We start from the raw sequence: 21,482 nt of genomic DNA on the forward strand, positions 1-21,482 counted from the left end.
ATAAAGTAAAAAAACTATAGACAGAATACGTTAAATCCAAAATATAAATAAGCTGAAAAAAGAGAACTTAAAAATGTAGGCAAAAATAAAATGCCTCTTGTTTCTTGAAGTATTCAGAGATAACACACACTTATCTGAAAAATTGGTTTAAGTTGATTTCTTGCCTTTCTAGATAAGTCTACATAAATGTATACATTAGACAGCTACTAGAATAATCTCAACTTATAAACAAGTGAAAAACATAAAGAATAAAACTTCTACAAAAGGTTACTATCCTGAACAAGATAAATAAGACAAAACAAAGCCAAATCTCAAACTCATCACCTCCAAGCTTTGGTTACCCTAATTTTTCCAATGGTCATGTACCCGAGTTCTTCAAAGAACCTGTGAAAAGCCATCCATTTCAAAGTCTTGGAGCAAATTTAAAGACTGACAACAATTAAAAACATTTTCCCTACATATCTTCTCTCTCTATACACCTAAGTACGTGTCCATCTTAAAACATTTCCTATCTAGAGGAGCTACCCTGGGCTACCATCCCTCTTCGTGACATGCACTGCCAGCTCTGAAGAGACAGAGGGCAAGCCATCCCTCCCATATCTTCCTGGTTTACATGTCAAGTTGTTTATTCATACATATTCACCATGTATTTATTCTGGTCTTACTATGTGCTAGGTACTCTTCTACTCGCTGGGACAGAAGAGTAAGCGAGACAGACTGTATCACCGATCTCACAAAGCTTACGTTCCAGCAGGGAAGCAGACAGGACCGAGACAATTAGACATATAAAGTTGAGGGGAGGGAACAATGTGTGAAATATGCCACTATTTCAGACTGAGCAGTCAGAGGTCTCTCCTATGCAGCCAGCACTTAAGTAGAGACCTGAAGAAAAGTGAGAGACTGAGCATGTGGACATTACAGGCGCAAGTTCCTCAGGTTTGAGCTCATGCATTGGGGGACCTCAAAAGAGGGACAATGCTTCTTCTTGAGAACAAGAAAATATCTTAAGTGACAAAAAGGGAATAAAAATATCTCACACCCAGACTGAATGAAAATCTTGTTTTCTCCTTGTCTTGTATCACAAGTATACAGGATGACAGGAGGTACTGAAGTCTCCCACCAGCTCATTTCTGGCTACTCAGTCCTCACCTGACCAGCTCACACTTTCCATCTTTTTCTTCTCTCTCTCAGGCTTCGTGTTACCCACTTTTTTATTCCAAATGGCTGAACAACTCCTGTTTCCCACTCATCCCCACACTTTCCTCTATGAAGTTTCCTTTATGCCTTCCTGGGGAGAAGTTTAACATCCTTCAAGTGCGCATTTCAACAAGCAAGTTGGGCGGGAGGTGAAACTGGTATGAAGATCACTAGAACAGCGATTTTCAAACTTTTTTATCTCACGGCACACATAAACTAATTACTAAAATTCCGTGGCACACCAAAAAGTATATATTCTTGCTGATCTGACAAAAAAATATATAGGTATAATTTTAATTCGTTCACACTGGATAGCTATTGTGTTGGCTAAAAATGACAGCCAACACATTCGAAGGGAAAAGAGGTCAGTGCCCTGACTAAACAGTCAGGTATTGCATGTGGTAAGAGTTCTTGGGGCACACCAGTTAAAAATCGCTGCACTAGAAGGTCACTGAAGAACTCTGTGATGTTGGGGGTTGGGGGCTTTTGATCTTCTCTGTCGCTGTCCTCAATGCCTCGCTCCATAAATGTTTGCTGCTGCCAGGACAGCTGGAAGGACCTTTGAGATCATGGAGTCAATGTCCCACTCCACCCACCTCAAGAATTTCTAAGGACATGCATTTGTATATTTTTCACCTGCTACTGACACAATGTAGTGAGGCTGCTTGTACTTCCCAGTGTACACACAGAAGCACAAGCACAGAACAATCTAACTTAGACGCTGGAACCAGCACTTAGGACTTTCATTTTCTTTTTCCATGGGTCCCTCTGGTTCTGACTCTTCCCTCCGCCTTCACTTACTGTTTTCTCTTTTACATACATCTGTAGTACCCTCACAGCACTGTGTAGACCTGTTAAATTACATTATCAATTAAAGAGTCACTCATCTTTGATAGACTGAGTTAGAAATGATTTCACCTATTTTTTCTTGCCTTCCCTTTAAAAGTATTTCTTTGTCTTCCATTGCATGTAAAATCTGGTACCCATAGACTGTACCAACACTAGCCCTTTGTATGTGTTTAGTTATAAGAAGTATTTTCTACCTAAATAAAAACGCTGCCAACCTCTAACATAACTAGGAGATTTAATGCTAAGAAAAGAGTAAAAATATAAAACCTAAATTAACACTGAAGCAGCTCTGTCATGCCAGAATGGCTGTTTCTCCCTTCTTCTTAGCTACTGAAAACTTCTGTGTCATTTTGGGGGGAAGAAAGAATATTTGAGAAAAAAGGTTGTTTTCAGAACAAAGGTAGGAAACTTCAAGTTCTTAAGCCACAAAGAATTTCAGCACTAACAGCATGCTCACAAAAGGTAAATCCTATTCCTAGGGCCACTGCACCTATCTTTATGATTTCAAAGGCTGGGATCCAGTCCAATACTAGCCTTTCGTGAATAATAACAAAATTTTAAAAAACAGTAATGACAACCAAAATTCACTTAGCTTTTAAAAATACTTTCAGTAAGAGCAGAAAATTTCTTTTCGGATTATAAGGAATAAAAGTAGAAAACATGAATTTTATATAACTCAAACTATTTTACGGATGGAAACCATTTTAGTGAACTTGAGTTGTTCTTGTCAAAATTGTCAGACAGTTTCTCTGATACATGGAAACCAGGAATGGGAAATTAAACTGTTTTGGGGGCTGCTGTAGAAATTTATACTTTGTACCCGCTATCATCACAGGCCAAGGCAAAGAGAGGCCCACCTGACTTGAACATAACCAGCCCTGAAAATAATCAGGCGTAGAGGTGAGTCATCTTGATTTTCTCTGTACCTATGTAAGGAAAAAGGAATGTTTTAAGTGTTTAACATAAAGCTCCTTGATAACTTATGAAAAACAAATCAGAACCTAACCACTGAGCACCAACTACTTCAGATTAGTCCCCTGGGGAGGCTAGGCACTGATTTCAGGGACAATCAACAACTGTGTTAAACATCTTCTTACAGAAATGCCTACGTGGGTTTTTAAAAGTAACCTCAATAAAAATACGTTATTATTTTGGAGAGGATTAAACTTCTTTATTTCTGAAAGTATTCCAATCATTGGGAATCACATAAATAAGGTAAATGATCAAGCTAAGGAATATAGTCAATATACTTTCTAGTTAAGTAAGAACATCTGGGTATAACTACAGTGCAATTATTATTTTTAAATTTTTTCCATTGATTTAAGAGAAAGAGGAAGGGAGGGGAGAAGAAGAAGAGACAGAGAGAGAACATCAACGCATTGTTCCACTTAGTTGTTCCACTTAGCTGTGCACTCATTATTTCCTTCTCATACGTGCCCTGACCGATCAAACCCGCGACCTCAGTGCTGCTAGTCGGTGCTCTATCCACTGAGCAACCTGGCCAGGGCCACGACAGTGTAATTAATGAGTCCAGTTTTATTTTATGGGTTACAAGGTGGTTCTGAAGGCAATTTCCAAAAGGGAATAATACACATGGCCTCCCAAGGTAGAGGTTTAGAAATACAACTTTCATTTGGGGTTTCTGTTTAAAAAATAACCTGTTGTACAGTCACACCTTGTCTTTAATAAACTCAGCTGATTCCAGTTGACAAATTTCACGCAGAGTTCTATTTAAAAATTTTTAGAAGTTTCCCTTTAAGAAAGATTCCTACAAACTTAGTAAGTTACAGTTTACACTGGTATTGTTTATCAATTTGAAATGCCATTTGACTTGTTTCTGTACTTAGCTTGTGATATAAAAAAAATTTATAACAGGTTTAATCTATCAAATTTGTCTTACTCTTAAGTTTTTCTCAACCACTTGATTGATAAAGATAAAAGTAAATGTAGTTTACAAGTAAGTTTCATAATTCTGCCAAATTTATGAACTTAGGACAAATTTTGGTATTCAATATAGTCAAGAAGCTCTTTTCCATACAGCTTTACTAAATACAATAAATGTAAAAAAAATTCTAAAGCTGGTAACTTCTGTCTCATTTTCAAGAAAATTAAAGTTTCTTAAGGAAAAGGACTTTTGCTAATTTTTTAAAGAATATCAGACAATAAAACAGAAAGGGAATATTCTATCATTCATTAATAAAAGAATAACGAAGTGGGTGAAGTTATCAATATGGCTATTAAATTTAGATGGCTGAACTAATATTTAACGAAATCCACTAAAAAGCTAACGATAAAAAGACAAATCAATGTAAATCTAATGCTCGTGGCACCTGAGGGCTTTAAAACTAGTAGTCCATATGAAATTGGGATCAGATCACAGCAGACACCGAAAAAATCTAGGCGCTTCTTGAGCAGAAAACACCTGCACAAGCACAGAGACCCTGACATACTCCGCCAGTGAGGGTGGTCCTGCTGGTCTGTGTTCAACAGACTTGGCAGAGCTTTAAAAATTCCACCTTGAATTTTTATAGTACATTTTAATTTTCAAAGTGAACACCCATGCTGTAGGCAGAAACACTGGCTGTTCTTCCTATTTTACAGAAGCTGGAGCCTGACAGAAAGCAATGTGTGCCTACACAAATATACGCTGGAGAGCAGAGGCTCGATCAGTTTCTCCTTTAAATATTTAAAGATTCACCGACGACCAATAAAAAACTTTTAAAGATCCAGGAGGAATGCCTAACACAATATTAAGTTATTTCCCTATAGATCGGTATTAACTTTTCCTGACTATTCTTTTCTTTTTTCTCCTCTTTAAATATCTCAAGTTTAATGAAGGTAAATAACAGCCTCCCCTGTATGACACAGCTATTAACAAAATCAACAACTTAATATAGAAAACAGAATTAGAAACCTCCACAGGGCTGGTAAGAGGTTTACATGAGATGAAGGCATACAAAGTCCTCAGCACAGTGCTGCCACATAATTAGTGTTCAACATTACTGGGGGGAGGGGGGGGGGTTAAAAACATGTAAGAAAGAAGGTGGATACTGTATATTTTTTAAATCTAAACTAGTTAATTTCCATATTGCAATTTATAAAACACCTGGCTCACCTGTATTGTGTTTCAGGTCTCCAGAACTAGAGACCAGATGTTAGAAACAGCCTGCCGGGGAACTTAGATACCGAGAATTAGGATATTTAACCCGGCAACACCACTATTTCTGTGATCTTTTTCTAGACACTCTCTATGGGTCTCATTTCCTCATCTGGGAAAAAAAAAGTGTGGGGAGCAGATGAGCTCATGTCCCTTTAAACTCTCATCTAAAATCATTGTACCTAACACATAACTCATAACTCAAGTTCTGAGGACCCAAGGGCCCCCAACCTCTTTGGCACTGCCAACAACAGTGATTGTGCGTGTCTATGTACCACCAACTACATTATTTTAAGTTCTTACCTCATAAAAATACCAAATCTGGTTTCATTTTTTTTCTTCTTGTCCTTTATAATATACCAAAAAAAGGATCAAAGAACCAATTCTGCATACCATTCCTTACCAAGATTATTTCCTTCACTAAGTGATAGGTTAAGAGGATTACAGAATTTTTAAAACAAACACAAACACACACACATTTTGAAAATAAATACTATATTCTTGTAAAGAAAATATTTTGACTCCAAAACACCTAATTACTCAAGGCCATAAATTGGTTCAGCTCAGCCTTAGAACTCAAGTCTTCTGACTTTTAGTCTAGTTCTTATCTATTTCTATTACTGAATAACTGTATCAAATAGTTTGGAAGGGATTGAGGTTGGTTTGTTTCTTTTAAAGCACCAAATTTGCAATTTAAACAATTTTAAAATTAAGAAAGCCCTATCCCCAGTAATAAAAAATAAATAAAAACAGTAACAAAATAGAAGTGTTTAATAAAACTGGTAGTGCTTTTAATGTTCAACATGTGACCATCAGGTCCTAAGTCATTGCACTGCCTCAAACAGCATGAATAATAAATCATGAACTAAATTATTTGTCACTTCACAAGTTTTTAAAAATTGACTATCAAGTATACTTTCATAAGAGTCAAATATTATAGAAAACTATGAAATAAAGTAGAAAAAAGGCTAATTTAATTAGAAAAAATTAACATTTATTGCAACAAATTGTGTGTCCTAAACAATGTATATTTAGGTTCAACTCTCAAATTGTTAGTTACAAAAATAAAAATTCAATGTAAGATACTGTGATAAACATTTACAAGTAATCATATTATTAAACCTTTCGAGAGAGAGAGAGAGAGAGAGAGAGAGAGAGAGAGAGTGTGTGTGTGTGTGTGTGTCTTTGGTGTCCTATACAAGGTGAATGAAAAAAATTCTGAAATCAAAGATGTGTTTATTAAATTTAATACACTGTAGACACTATTAATCTTGTTGCAACTTGTTCAAAAGAAAAAATATTTTAAAGCACTCAAGATTAATATTTGAGTTACTCTATAAAAGTATGTTTAAGCATGCAGCTCTATAAAGATAAGTCATTAATATTTAAACTGGCTGATAGATAAATTAGGGGATGACACACTTCCACTCAAAATAATTGGCTTTAAGGACTACACTGCAATAAAAATAGTTTAAAAGATGGTTTAGCAATTGCAGAACCCTGTAATTTATTCTATATAGGTACCATTAAATAAGAATTTAATTTCCTCAACATTCCAGAAGAAAATCACACAGCCCGTGGAAATACTATTACTAAAGGAAAGGGCTGTGCACCCCAGGCAGATGATAATGACCATAAAAGTGAGCCGTGAAACGTGCAGTGGTCGTGACAACTTAAGACACCATCGTTATTCCAACTACATTCCAGAAATTAGATTTTTGCTGATTAAATAGCAGCCTAAATAAAAACGGGACAAATATGAACTTGATTTTAGCTGAAGTAATCTGAAAAGAATTAAAATGTTCATTCCATCCTTTTTCTGGTAATAAAGCATAGCCAAAACCAACACTGTAACACTATAAACAGGGCTATATTGCCACAATTAGCTTTAGATGTCTATCTCAAATGCAAGCAACTAAATTGTAATCATGGTTGACACACTCCCTTACAAAAGCAGCACAGCCCCAAATGTCTCTCTGTGCAGTCCTCTGAATTCTTGACAATCGATCCAAATTGTTGGTTTTGTATTTCTAATCTTACTTTCTACCACTCCACACCTCCACAGCTGCTCCTCGCCAGGCCCCCTTCCCCACAACAACCATTCATTCACAGACTCCATTGCAAGCCCAGTATATAAATAAAGGACGTTTGTGATAGTAGTGAAGTTTACAAAACCTGTCAAAATCACTTGTTTGGGTTTGAAATCACTGTCTACACTTCATTTTAAACTGCGGTAAAATTGCACATTTTCTAAAATAGACCTTAATGTGTCAAATGAAGTTAAGAATCGCTATTGGCCCTGGCCGGTTAGCTCAGTGGTAGAGCGTCGGCCTGCCGTGCGGGGACCCGGGTTCGATTCCCGGCCAGGGCACATAGGAGAAGCGCCCATTTGCTTCTCCACCCCCCCCCGCCCCCCCCCCCCCCCCCCCGCCCTCCTTCCTCTCTGTCTCTCTCTTCCCCTCCCGCAGCCAAGGCTCCATTGGAGCAAAGATGGCCCGGGCGCTGGGGATGGCTCCTTGGCCTCTGCCCCAGGCGCTAGAGTGGCTCTGGTCGCGGCAGAGCGACGCCCCGGAGGGGCAGAGCATCGCCCCCTGGTGGGCAGAGCGTTGCCCCTGGTGGGCGTGCCAGGTGGATCCCGGTCGGGCGCATGCGGGAGACTGTCTGATGGTCTCTCCCCGTTTCCAGCTTCAGAAAAATACAAAAAAAAAAAAAGGAATCGCTATTAAAAATCATATAGTCTAACCCAATGTAGCACAGAAATGATCACACATAATTCAAAGGGAAAGGAACACTTAATGGATTTTTTTCTTTATAAAAAAATAGAAATCCTCCATAGGAATATTTTTATTTACTTGAAAAATACAAAACCCAAGTAGAGTAAGTCAGAAGAAAATGAGAGCACTTGGCTCTCTGAAACTACGAAAATCAGGAGCATGGGCTTTTATACCCTTCTGTAAAGGTCAAAAAGTAATTGATTTTTATTTTCAGTTATAGCTTTATTCAACAAAATATTTCTTGAAAATTCTTTGCAACACAATTCACAAACACATATTTTTTTCCCATGACTCAGAAATATGGAAGCAAGTGCCCATTAATTTGGCAAATACCTGTAAATACTGCATCAAGCAATTACCAGGATGTCCTTACAAGGGTAAAAGCACAAACCTATATTGCCTATTTAATTTGCTCACCTGAGTAGTAAGTAATACACAATAAGGACACACTGCTAGTTAAAATTAGGTGTGCTCTTTAAAGTTAAAAAAAAAAAAAGTGTTTTAAGAAATATGCCCCAGACTTCTTTTGAACCTAATATGATTTAAGATTTTCTAACAATTAGGCTGTTTCTATCACCTGCAGGCCAGCGTGGGTAAGACTTATATAACCAACCAATTAAGACAGACACTCTCTCACATCAGCCACTCATGCTAAAATGAACCCTTGTGATCCAATCTCTAGTATCTCAAAGGGCCTCTACAGTGAACTCTACCCACGTATGAATCCCACTATTAATACAATTTACTTTTAACCTACATCTATGCAAAGTATATTTCAGAATAAGTCATAAAATTTATACATTCAATAATATATTGAAAGTAATCAGGCTAGCTAAAAATACATTATGTGCAACACTAACAGACAAAACCAAAACGGCACTATACTAAAAATCATGTTATCAATTACAAAAATATCATGGAGTAGCCAAAGAAACGTCACAAGAAGTGATTTCAATAAAATCTGAACACATGTTGGTCACACCATTTCTGTATCAGAGTCGTTCCACAGTAAATTGAAACACCTGAATACACAGTGCATGTTATCTTTTTAAAATCTTTTACTAACAATAACAGCCATAACAAAGAACAGGGTTTAAAAAATAAAGCTATCATAAAGCTGAAAATAAATAAGTAAATAAACAAACAAAAGCTAATCTTTAACATTCAGCAATCATTTTATGTATCAGAAATATTAAAGTTTTAGAAAAGACATTGAAAAACTCCTTGCCAGAACCTTTGGAAGGATGGGGGAGGAAGGCAGGATGTAAAGAAGTATCGATTAAAAAAGGAGTAAATAAAATTTACACAAAATCTCTTCCTTGTGCCTCCTCTACTTCTGCGAAAATATTCAACATGATGTTAATAAGAGAAATGAGAAAGGGACAATTTGTTTCACCTCAACCTGTGTTTGTATAGTTCTTCAATTTCATTATTAATAAAATTAGATACAGATGCAATGAATAATGAGAGAGGTTAAAATTGACAAATTTTTGTAGCTCATTAGGTGCCAATCATCAGAATCCTATACCCTACAACTGAGTTTACAAATTAATCTTGCATCGTTCTTTCTCTCCAATAATCTTATGCTCAGAAACCAGTCAACATTTTAACACAAAAATTTCAACATAATCCCAAGAAAAAACGCCAATTCCACCTGAAACCATTTACTTCTCTGCCTCTTCTCAGTAGTTTCACCATAAATGCCAAAGTGAAACAATGTTGAAAATAAAATTATACAGAAATGTGCCTTTATGCCTTCATTGGTGTTACAACTTTACGCCAAATTTATTGAATTTCAGCATTTAAAAAAGCTGTAAGTTAGAATGGCTAGTTCATTTTACTTAAAAGAATGGATCTGAACATCAGTAAGATTTCTCTTGTTTTACTATCAATGAATTTAAACCTTAAAAAGAAAATACTTTAATATGCTCAATCATGACATTCATAATTTTACACAGAATGTGATAATTGGACATTGTGCAACGTTAACACAGCAGAAGGACTAATTTCCCCTCAACATAGAATGTGAAGTCTTTTTTAAAAAGCATTGAGAAAAAGCAATTTTAGGTGTCATCTTAAAAAGTCAAATTATGATCTTTAATAGGAATGCAGATGAAGTGAGAGTGGCATTTAATATTTTTATATCAAAAGTCAGTATTCAATACAGTTGTGGTCTCATGTTAATTTATCTGCTAATCATTCAGGCTCTCATGTTCAGCTAGAGCCATGCAGTGTATAGAGGAGAGAAAACAACCAATTGTAGTAATATCAGCATTGTTGTTTGGAAACAATAGACTAATTCAATGACTGTTAGAAAAGAAACATTGTTTCCATTTATTTGGAAAAAGCTCTGTTCTGGGTAATCATAGCTCCCAATGTTAATGTCTAAAGATATAAAATTTTCAAACACTACCAAAATATCCAGTATAAAATATTATACCTTTTCATGAGGACACAAACTACTGGTTATAATTCAAATCACATACTGGCATAAAAATAATCACTGCATTTTTGGTATTAAGGGATCTTGAAAGAGCCACATCATCAATGGTTTGCCTGGAGTCAGAGGGTTGCTGTGAGGCTCAAATTAAAAATATGTGAAGGTGCTTTACATGCCATAAATTACTATAAAAGGTGTTATAATAATCTATAGGTAACTATATTCACCTGACTTACCCTCTAGATCCCAGGTTTTATGGGTTTAATAAAGTTCATTTTGAATGGAAAATAAGTATTGTTCCTGCCTTTTTTTAGTAAGGAAAATGATAACAACCTGATGATTATCAAAACAAAATGCATTAATAATCTCAAGAGTTTCCAAAGATATATTATTTTACTTTGTTCAATTGAGTTTTATATAAATCGATGTAACAATTTCCTATAGATAGCTTTGTCAAATCAACCAAGCACATTCAACCATGAATTTCACTGCCAAAAATTTGAGATTAAAAAATTTGAAACACGGCATGTCTTTAACATTTAAACACAACAGTTTATGTGATTTAAAAAAAAATCTCAAATCTCCTTATTAAAAGGAAAAAAAACCCCACCTCATGAACAGAACAGTGTGGAGATTGTCAAGGGGGGAGGGTCAGTATAGGAGTGATAAATGGCAATGATTGGGGGGGGGGGGGTGAACAGACAACACGGTGTACAGAGATGTGCTGTAGGACTGGGCATCTGAAACCTGTATAATTATGGTAACCAGTGTCGCCCCAGTAAAATTCAATTAAAAAAACATATTAAACCTTGAATTCTGAGTGATAGTAATACAAAGTTGAAGTAGTATTCTTTTAAATGAAGATAACTATTAAATAATAGATTAGTAAATCATTTACACTAAGACACACAAGAACCAGGGTGTTATTTCTTTTTTTTAAAGAAATAACTAAGCCTTTTAAAGAAACACAACATAGTCTGAAATTTTTTCCCAACAAGAAAAGCTATTGAAAGAAGGAATAAAAAGGCACCTCGATGTTAGGACATCCCTTTAAAAGAAAAAGTATTTTAAAGAGAGTTTAAAATAAAATCTTCAATGACTAGTTAATGGAAACAATGACTATCATTAATATTTAAGAAAAAACTTGAAATGCTTATGAGTAAATCACTGTCTGCTATGCCTTTCAAAAAACAAACAAAAAAACCCAACCCCACTGATCAAGCTTGTGTCTCTACAATCACATTTTTATATTTTCCGTCATACCTAAAATCAGAATTGGGGGATGAGGGTTATGGGTAGAGAACTTAACCACTACTAACAGGTTCATCTAAATTGAGAACTTCTTCCTAGAAATTCCATTTTAACAGATCCTCTTGAGGTCAGACAGCAATGTCAGTAAAGGCCCTAGCCAGGTAGGTGCTCAGTTGTTTAGAGCATCGTCCCAACCAAAGTTGCCCCGGTCAGGGCATACACAAGAATCAACCAATGAATACATAAATAAGTGGAATAACAAATTGATGTTTCTCTCTCTCTCACTCTCCTTTCCTATCTCTCTCTAAAAAATAATCGATTTTTTTAAAAGTTTATAAAAAAGAAACGTCAATATACATATACATGACTGAGAAAAAAGACAGAGAAACACTACAAACAACAGTTGAGGACTGAAGCTTAACATTGCCGGCCACCAGTTACCTATTTGAGAAGTTGTGGGAACATTTGAAAGTAAAATTTTGTTTTGCATCATGTTGCCACCAATTCCTTTCTTAAACAGATTGATCAGCCAATACAACTTGGCTTCTTTAGGTCAGGAACTCTGTGGGCAAGTCCCACGTCTAATACTAGGGTCCAGGGAACACTGCACTGCTTGACTTATTGTTAGTACCTCCAGTTTTTAACCCTTTAATCTCCCCAAATTAACACTTCACAAGTGTGCAAATGCAGCAGCATGACTTTTGACTGTGTCAAGTATGAAGGGTACTTTTCATTGTACTGTGAGCATATTCTGAAACAGCTGAACACACACAATGAACATGTTATATCTGCAGACATTACACTCCCTTGGACTTATACAATTTTTACTTAAGATACATGTTAATGAGAAATAGTATTTAAAATTTTTAGATAACATTTTCAACCACTGGCCAATGGGATACTCAATGTCAATACCCAGACAAACACTTGAAATGGTTATGTACAGAAATATCACTTAGGTTTTCTACCATGCCTACTTTAAAAGACTACTTAAAATTATTCACATGAAGCACATTAATTGTTGGAGAACACATACAAATAAATGAATATTTAAATCTATCAGTCTGTCTCAGATGTAAGAAATAGGAAAACAACTTTACCTTGAATAGCCATTAGAGAAAACCGATCGACCAGGGAAGTTCAAAGTCCCCAAGGAAGTCAAGTTGTCATCTCCGGAGCCTTGGCACCTATTCCAATTTTCTGAACCAACAGGGATCGGTGGAATGACATTAAAAACAGGCTTCTGATCCTGTTGTTGAGAAAGGGATGCTGTATTCATGTCATAGTGGTACATTTGTCCCCCAGAGGTACTCACACCGTGAACAGAAATGGCAGACATTTTATTACCAATTATATTTGCCCCAGAAAAGCTTGCCTGACAGTAAACTGGGCCCAGTTTCTCCTGCTTAATTACTCCAGGGGTGCAGAGTTCGATGAAATCTTCTTTTTCTGTTTTCACTTGGGGCAGTGTCACACTGCTGGGGCCTGATAAGGTAATATCTCCATTATCCTTAATTGTAGGTTTAGTGTCTGGTAAAACGAGAGGCTTACAGTCCTCATTCGAGTTTCCTTCCAAAAGGAATGGATCATCCTCTCCTGCCAAAGGAGAAAGCAAACAGTTTTCGTCTATCAAGAGGTCTGATCTCCAAGGGCTCTCATTCATCTCTTTACCTGGGGACCCAGAAGAAAACTCCAAATCCTGCAAAATGTCAAAGGTTCTTTGGTCTGTGGTATACAACTTCACATTCCCCCCATTGGTGCCAGTCTGGCTCTTTGAATTCTGCTGTTCTGAAGACACATCAGAGTGTGCTTTTGGAAAGTCCTTCTCTGTGGAAGCAGCAGAAACAGCACTGGAGGCTGAACTCTTGGGGTTCTCTGGAACACTGGTTGACTTATTGAGGTTTGCGATGCTTTCTTCCAGAAGCCGAAAATCTGTTTCCCCAGAGGGAAGGCTGACTTGGCCCTGCTGTGGGAATCCCAGGTCATTCCCCATCACTTTTGTTTCTGTCTCTCCCATATACAGTCCCATAGAGAGTGAAACTGCCTTGGACAGATCTGGCTGCGGCGCATTGCTTCCTGAGCCTTTTGGAAAATCAACCACAAGTCGTTGCTGCTTCGAGTCAGACTGAGAAACAGCAGCAGCCAGTGAGGATGAAGATGCAGAAACCTTCACAGTAGTAGCTCCTCCCCTTAGGGTTTTATAGAAGTCCATCACATTTCCCCTCTCCTGAACAAACACACTGCTAGGGACTTCTTCTCTACTGGGGGGGCTTAATGATTCCTTCGAGTCCATCAATGAGTATCAGCTACAAAAAAGAAAGGAAAAAAAAAAGAAGGGGAAAACATCATGAGCTAATAAAGTCACATTATCTCCATAATCCAATTAATAAGAGCCTGTTAAATGAACCTTTTAGTTAACTCGCAATCTAATTCCTTGTTATCAGAAGAGTAGTTTCTATCTTCCAGAATAAAAAAGCCAGGTCCCCAGCTCCCATTCAACGTGCCTCATTTAAAAGTACAATGCAGTCCATTTGCATGACTGAGAAGAAAAATGTATCAAACTAAGCTTGGCTATTCATCCTGCCACTCATACAACTGTAACTTTGTTAATTATAGACATTATAATTCATTACATCTGATTATTCTAAAGGTTCAAGTTGATGTCAAAGTATTTAATTGAAAAAAGTATGATCATTAAAATTCCTGCCTCTCTTCAATCAAGGCTGTTTGTTTTTCTGAGAATCAATACACATAAAATTTGATAAATACTATGCTAGAATTCTCTATTTCTGATTATTCCCAAATATCCCTCCTACTAGCTAGTCACAAATTCAAACCTTTTATTACAACCGCGCACATTTTATTTGAAAAATAAACAATGATGATATGCTAATCTCCAGATAGACTAGGAAAAGACCCGTATTTTTAACTCATATTGCATACTGAATGTACCTGTTGAATAGAGCCTGTCTTAAAATTTTTGGACATGCGAAATGAAATACACTGTAAATCGGCCAACTAAAATTTAGATTTTAAAACGCAGAAAAGAATATGTAGTAGCTTTTCACTACAACCTTAGCTCACTTATGTAACAAATGCAGTGCCTCTCAACTTGTACAACACAATAAAGATGAACCTACATTTCTTTGAAACTGCTTAGAACCCTCTATGAAATAACATATCTCCAAATTAAGATGTTTCCTTTCCCAATATCAAAGTACTGAACAAAAGAAAACCCCAGAAATGTAAAATCACATTCCTATAAATCCAGGTTAAAAAAAATTAATGAAATGCTCAGAATAATTTTCTCAGCATTCTAAACCTTCACCTACGCCTATTCTCAAGAGAGTTAGGTTAATATTATATTGTTAACAATCAGGATGTTTTTTAAAACGGGCAGACTTTGATCAGCACATTTGCGACATTATAGTCAAATCCCATCCAATGAAAGGAAACTTTTCCTGTACAGAGACTTTAAGAAACATAAACTTCACTGGCCCTCACGGAAAATGAAGTGTGATGAATGTAGAGAGAAGGGTGGGATTTGTCACTACAAACCTTGAGGATAAACTGCTTATCTCCCCACCCGTTTATCTGACAACGATCTCTAAACACAAGGTATCAAATGGAACCTAATGAATTTCCACGCAGCTTTGACAGCTGCCTTCAAACTCGAAACCAAAACAATGCCTCATAAAACGAAACGATACCTCCCTCCAACGGCTTTAACCCCCAGTTTACATTGCAGATAACCAGGGCACCTTAATCGTCCTTAATGAAGCATGCCATGGGGGGGGGGGGTTCTTAAGTGGCATGACAAGGCTGCTATTATCAAGACTGCAACCCAACAGTCAAACGCGAGCTTGTCAAAAATCGCACCAGAAAGCGACCACGGCTAGAGAGGGTCTTTTCCGAAAAGGGGGTAACTTACACAGGTCAGATGAGAAACGCTGCCAAGCGCCAAAGAACCAACCCGGGGGGGGGGGGGTGCGAGGTTCAAAGAGAAATGTGTCCAGACCTGTTGAGTGCTCTCCTGACACGCCCACTCCTACCTGATAACGCCAGCCCTGGCCGAAGTCTCCAAGTTGCAGGTTGTCACCCCCTGCGTGTGCGCGCTTCCACACACTCACACCCCGCGAGTCCGCCAGAAGTGAGACGCGCAGGAGCCCCGACACAAACCCTGACGCGCTCGGGCGCACCAGGGTGGCGTGCAAATACTCGGACGAGTAGAAGTCAGGCGCGGCTCAGCGTTCACCAAAAAATGGATGTACGGGCAGCCCCCCATGGGAGGGAAAAGAAGGGGACTTGAAAGAAAGAAAGAAAAAAAAGAGGCCAGGATTTTGCGCCACGGAACGAGAGGCTGGAAACCCGGGGCAGCTCAACGAAGCTCCACTCGCCGAGTCAGCTCAGGTTCCTCCCTCTCGGCCTGGCCGGGGCACGGCGGCCGAGGCAGAGGAAGAGGCCAGCGCTGTCACCCGCGCGCTGCCCTTTCGTCACCGTCACCCGGGCCTCGCCAGCCCCCACCCCCACTCCCCGTGGCTAATAAAAGTTTGCAGGTTCTGCGGCGGCCCCCGAACGGTACCTCGGGGGAGTGAGCGCCGCGCGGGTCCCGGCCCCCAGCCTCTTACCTCCGCTCGAGGCACCGCGCGCCCGCCACCGGCCGCAGCTCCCACCGCGGCCGCGATAAACAACTCAGCGTGTGAAAGTAGGAGGGAGATATTTTTTTCTAAAAAAAGGAAGTAAACAGCTGCCCCCTTCTCCATGGGAGGGGGGAGCCCCTATCTAAGAAAGTCTCGCATTTCCCGGCTAACAAGCCAGCTCTTCGACCCGCGCCCCTGTCCTCGGGCCGAGGCTCCCGGGCACGCGTTCTCAGTCCCGGCACCTCGCCGCTCCGGCCGCTCGCGCCGCGGCGTCTCCTTCCACCCACTAGAACCCGTCCCCGACGGGCGGGCGGGGACTCCGGCTCCCGTCACAGACTCGAGATCGCAAAATGGAGGAGGAGGGGGAAGGGAGCGCGGACACGCGAAAGGGCCGCCCCGCCGCGGTGAGAGAGCGGGACCGAGCCGGGGGCGGGCGGAGGCGGTGCCACGGCGCGCACTCTCGCACACTCGCGCTCCCACTCCACCCCCGGCCGCTCCCCGCCCGAGGGGCCGCGCGGCGGCGGGGAACGGTGCAACCTGTTGGCGACGCTCGGCAACTGCACGGGCGGCCTCAGCTCCTACCCCCACGCTCTACGCGCGGGCCCCGCCACCCTGGCCCCGACGGCGCCCGCATGCCCGCGGCCCGGCACGGCCCCCACCCGGGCAGCCCACTGCCACCCCCGGGGTGCAAGGGGACTATCTTCGGCCCCCCAGGAAAAAGGTCCGCAGGGGCCGACCTAGTCTCCCCAAGGCGCGCTTAGGAGAAGAGCCGAGTTCCTCTAGTTTCTCTTCTGCCTCCTTCCCGCCCCCGCCCAGCTCCGCGACTCCCGACCCACTCGGGAGCTCGCCCTGTCCCTCGGCAGCGATCGCCGCCAGCGCCCCTGCGGGTGACAGCGGACTGGCTAGGGGAGCTAGGGAGCGGCCCCCAGCAGAGCCGCGGAGGTGGTCCGCGCCCCCGACCGCGGGCCGGGTGCGCCAAGTGTGTCGCTTAGCACGGGGCTACAGGGTTGCACGGAAACAGTGCCGCAGCGGCTCCGCCGCTCGGGGCCGGCTGGCCTGACACGCCCTCTTGGGAAGCTTCAGGGAGGGCAGGGCAGAGGAGGGGTCTGCGCATACGTACGCTGGGCCGGGGGACAGTCGCGTGCCGGCAAGTCCCCCACCCCCGCATCGTCCGGGCGGCCGGGTCTGCAGCCGCCGCCGCCGCGCTCTCGCACGCTGAGAGAAGTTGCAAAGCAGAACCCACCCTCCCCCGCGCCCCGGCCGTCCCCCACCCTCTTCCCCGAGTCTGAGAGGCGGCGGCGGCGGCGGCAGAAGGAGGCGCCGCCTGCCAAGTTCAACTCCCACCCCGCCCTCCCTCCCTCCCAGCGCGCTCACACTTGAAGGAAGTTGCACGGCAAATGCAAAAGCTCCGGCGAGCTGGATTTCTTTGCACGTCCCCCCCCCCCCCCCCGTCATTTTTAAGGAAAGCAGGGGGTGGCAGGCCTACAAGCAACTTGCAAGCGAAATTGGAAGTTGCTTGCGAAGTACGCCCTCCGTCCCCCAAACTCCTGACCTCTCCTTCCACCCCCTCCAGCACCCGCGTCCGAGCGTCCCGTGGAGGCCCCTCCCCGAATCTTGACTTTTGCTGTACTCGACTCCATGCGTCGCCCACCCGGTTCGTGTTGATGGCACCCCAGCCCCCCCAAATAAAAGACAACACACGCAGATTTAAACTGTCAGCATTAAACTCCCTACAGCTGTTCCCGTTACGCGCCTGCCCCCTCAGTCCGAGGGAAACACTTGTCCAGTCACCTAGGAGAGGGGCTGGGGCAGGGGGTGTCCGGGCGGGAGGTCCCTGTCCCAGCCCCCAGCCCCGGCTCGCCGCGTCCGGAGGGCTTGGGCCACGCAGGGACCGAGCCTCCTACCTTGTGCAGCACATACTGTGATTTTATTTGACTCGGGGAAAGGTGGTGCTGTGTTGCTTTAAGGTTTCGGGAGGTAACTTTTGCGCCCCCACAGGTGACAGTGTTTGCCAGCTCCGGCCGGGGGCGGAGGCTACTGCAGCTCCTCCTAGTCCCTGTCCCGGCGCTTGGCCGCAGCCGCCGCTGTCTCCCCAGGCCGCGCTCCGACTCCGACAGCGGCCGCCTCTGCTGTGACATCTTCAAGAGGATTGGGGAAGCGCGTGCCGGAAGCCGCCTGCCGCCATCTTGGTAAAGGAGGCTGACGCCGGCCCGGCCGCTCGACCACCATCTTGGCAAAGGTTCACTATCGGAGCATCTGGAGGCACCCTTCCTCGGGTGCCTTTAGAGGGGAGTCGCTGCCCCACGTGTTGTCGGCTGTGAAAGGCTTGTAGCAAGCTGCCTTTTCAGAGACGGTGTGCACGGGCCTCCTCCAGACGGTTCTAGGGCCGCCATCTTGGCAAAGGAAGAGGCGCTCGCTGCCTGGGAGAAGAAGAGGGAACCGAAGCCTTTACCAACCTGGAAGCCTCTGAGTTTTTGTGAAGGACGCCCAGCGCCCCAGGTGCTAACAAAACCCCTTCCTGAATCATGAAGAAGGAGATGACTTCTCTTTTCCTTTCACTTGGTGCAGGTCAGCTAGAGGGAGGTCTTTCCCTTGATTGCTCATAGTGGACAATAAATGAGGATTGACCCCAAGCACGCTACTTCCTACTTTGCATACTTGCCAGTTTGTCTGCTTTCCAAATCTCCAGCCCTAGAAGTAGATATCTTCTGTAGATTGGGTTCCAAAACCACCAATAATAGCATGAGGAAAGAAATCAAACCCAAACTTAGAATAACCTTACACATGTTTTAAAAGGCAGTTAAATAACACGCTAATATGATTATCCTTCTAAATATTAGTAAATGTCATACTAGGAATTATATATACAAATACTTAATATATAAATATATACTGTATATATGGACTGTAAGTTATCTAACTTCTCCCCAAACAACCACCTTTTAGTTGAATCTCTGCTCTAAGAAAGAATATGCCTCATTTCTCTTACCTGTTCAAATGCTAGATCAGGGGTAATCAACCTTTTTCTACCTACTGCCCACTTCTGTATCTCTGTTAGTAAAATTTTCTAACCACCCACTGGTTCCACAGTAATGGTAATTTATAAAGTAGGGAAGTAACTTACCTTATAAAATTTATAAAACAGTTACAGCAAGTCAAAGCATATAATAATAATTACTCACCAAGTACTTTATGTCAGATTTTTGCTAAGTTTGGCAGAATAAATCTTTATAAAACAACTTACTCTAGTTAAATCTATCTTTTTATTTATACTTTGGTTGCTCCACTACTGCCCACCATGACAGTAGGGACCAGGTTGACTACCACTGTTCTAGATGGTAGATACTCTGCTTTTTAAATAATATCTAATTTTTAAAAAGTTCCCAATTCACTTTATTCCCACTCATTTTTTCTGTGGGTCCAGCAGACCATCTTGAAATGGAAGAAAGTTCACATCCTTTTAAATTCAAAATTGCAACTGCAAACACTTTCAATTAATTGAGCAACTGTGAAACTGTGCTGGGCAGTTAGACAAACATGAGTAGAGCAAGACTATAGGCCAGGCACAGACCACCAGGGTGGAAAGCCCCAGGTGCCTAGCAAAGGGGAAAACAAGGACTTAGCCAGATTATTCCGCAAAAACATCATGAAATCATGATATATTCCTACTCAAGTAATTCATCAGATGTATACATGTACCAAGAGGTCAAAGCTGCCAATAAATTATGACTGTTAATGTTCTGGGAAATGCTGAAGTCATCCTGGTGCCTCATGGGGGAGAGGGGAAGCAGTTATTGCAATTTTGTAGTTAAGATTGGGCTTTGACACCATATCTGAGATGTAAATAGCAGATTCTAAATTCCAGCTGTGTGACCCTGAGCAAACCTTTTAACTTCTGTATGCCTGGATGGTTAGCACATGAGATGGTGTTTGGGTTTGATATTTAGTAATCCTTCAGTAAGTGATATTTCCATGTATATAATAAAAATGAGGCATTGAAAAGACTAGGAAAATGCATCTATCAAATGTTAGGTCTTCAAGTTATAGAATTACACTTGGTAATATGGTTTTAAAATTGTCTGTTAAAAAAAGTAACTACCTTACCTCTCTATTCCAGTGTATACGGAGCCCCCCCACCCCCCAACTTCCATTCTGGTATTTAAGACTGTCTTTTACCTGCTCCTTTCTAGGCCAGGCAAAGACTTTTATCTGATGTGACTGCAATGGTATTTAATTAAATTAGAAAGTCAGTTAAAGCAAGGTAATCATAAAAAAAATTATACGTGGAAATTTTAAATTTTAAAACCTAAAACCTGGAATTGAACATTTGTTTCCTAATCCTTTGATAAAGGTGTAAAGGTTTTGTGAGCCCACTGACTGGATGGAGCTCAGTGTCTGTTCATGTGTAAACTACAGTGCAGCACTGTAGTGAAGCGCCAGACTGGCCGAGGCACCTCCACCTCTGTGAAGATTGCCATGTTGGGAAACCTAACAATCTGAGCCTCTGTGTCCATCACCCATAAAAGGGGAATGATAATAGTAGTACCAACTCAAGGTACAGAGATTAAACAAGTTCAGTATTATGTGAAGTGCTTAGACTAATTCCTGGAACATATTAAATGTTTAATCCTCATTAACAATTATTAATATTCAGTGTTACTATTTTCCCTGTTTTTTTTTTTTTAATTTTTATTTTATTTATTCACTTTAGAGAGGAGAGAGAGAGAGGAGAGAGAGACAGAGAGAGAGAATGGGGGGAGGAGCTGGAAGCATCAACTCCCATATGTGCCTTGACCAGGCAAGCCCAAGGTTTCGAACCGGTGACCTCAGCATTTCCAGGTCGACATTTTATCCACTGTGCCACCACAGGTCAGGCTTCCCTGTTTTGTTTTTTTTAAAAGTGGAGTAAGACATTAAAGGTACTTAAAAAATAGGAGTGTAGATTTCTGAATTTTTATGATTCATCCCCCCTGTCCTTACCTTCAGTCTTTGAAGGTTGTCTTATACCCACCTCATCTAGTAATTGGTTACATGGCAACGTTCCATTTAGATTGTACAGAACGACAATTCCTTTTCTATTCATATTTCATTATTTTACTTAATGTTTACTTAAGTAATTACAATAACAAGCACAAATGGAATAAACATATTTTGAGGGGGGGAAAACACATGGA

The 21,482-nt window shown here is 41.2% G+C and overlaps 1 protein-coding gene and 1 non-coding gene across 7 annotated transcripts in view; one reads left to right on the forward strand and one right to left on the reverse strand.

Moving 5' to 3' along the window:
- NR3C1 (nuclear receptor subfamily 3 group C member 1) overlaps positions 1-18,932 on the reverse strand; it is a 110,651-nt gene extending 91,719 nt beyond the window's left edge. Inside the window, exons 1-3 of one of the 6 annotated variants that reach the window (XM_066344356.1) lie at positions 16,297-16,669; positions 13,044-13,974; positions 12,769-12,917 (exon numbers count right to left, since the gene is read on the reverse strand). In XM_066344356.1, the coding sequence (XP_066200453.1) occupies positions 12,769-12,917; positions 13,044-13,961 (1,067 nt within the window). In that variant the 5' untranslated portion in view covers positions 13,962-13,974; positions 16,297-16,669. Of the gene's footprint in view, positions 1-12,768; positions 13,975-15,720; positions 16,236-16,296; positions 16,670-17,428; positions 17,550-18,212 lie in introns of those variants that run through there. The other 5 variants (XM_066344352.1, XM_066344351.1, XM_066344350.1 and 2 more) reach the window with 5 other exon arrangements.
- Positions 7,500-7,574, forward strand: TRNAG-GCC (transfer RNA glycine (anticodon GCC)). Its single transcript has one exon. It is a non-coding gene; the product is annotated as a tRNA-Gly (tRNA).
- Positions 18,933-21,482: the final 2,550 nt, after the last annotated feature.

The sequence above is a fragment of the Saccopteryx leptura genome, chromosome 6, assembly GCF_036850995.1.
Source record: "Saccopteryx leptura isolate mSacLep1 chromosome 6, mSacLep1_pri_phased_curated, whole genome shotgun sequence".
Lineage (NCBI taxonomy): Eukaryota > Metazoa > Chordata > Mammalia > Chiroptera > Emballonuridae > Saccopteryx > Saccopteryx leptura.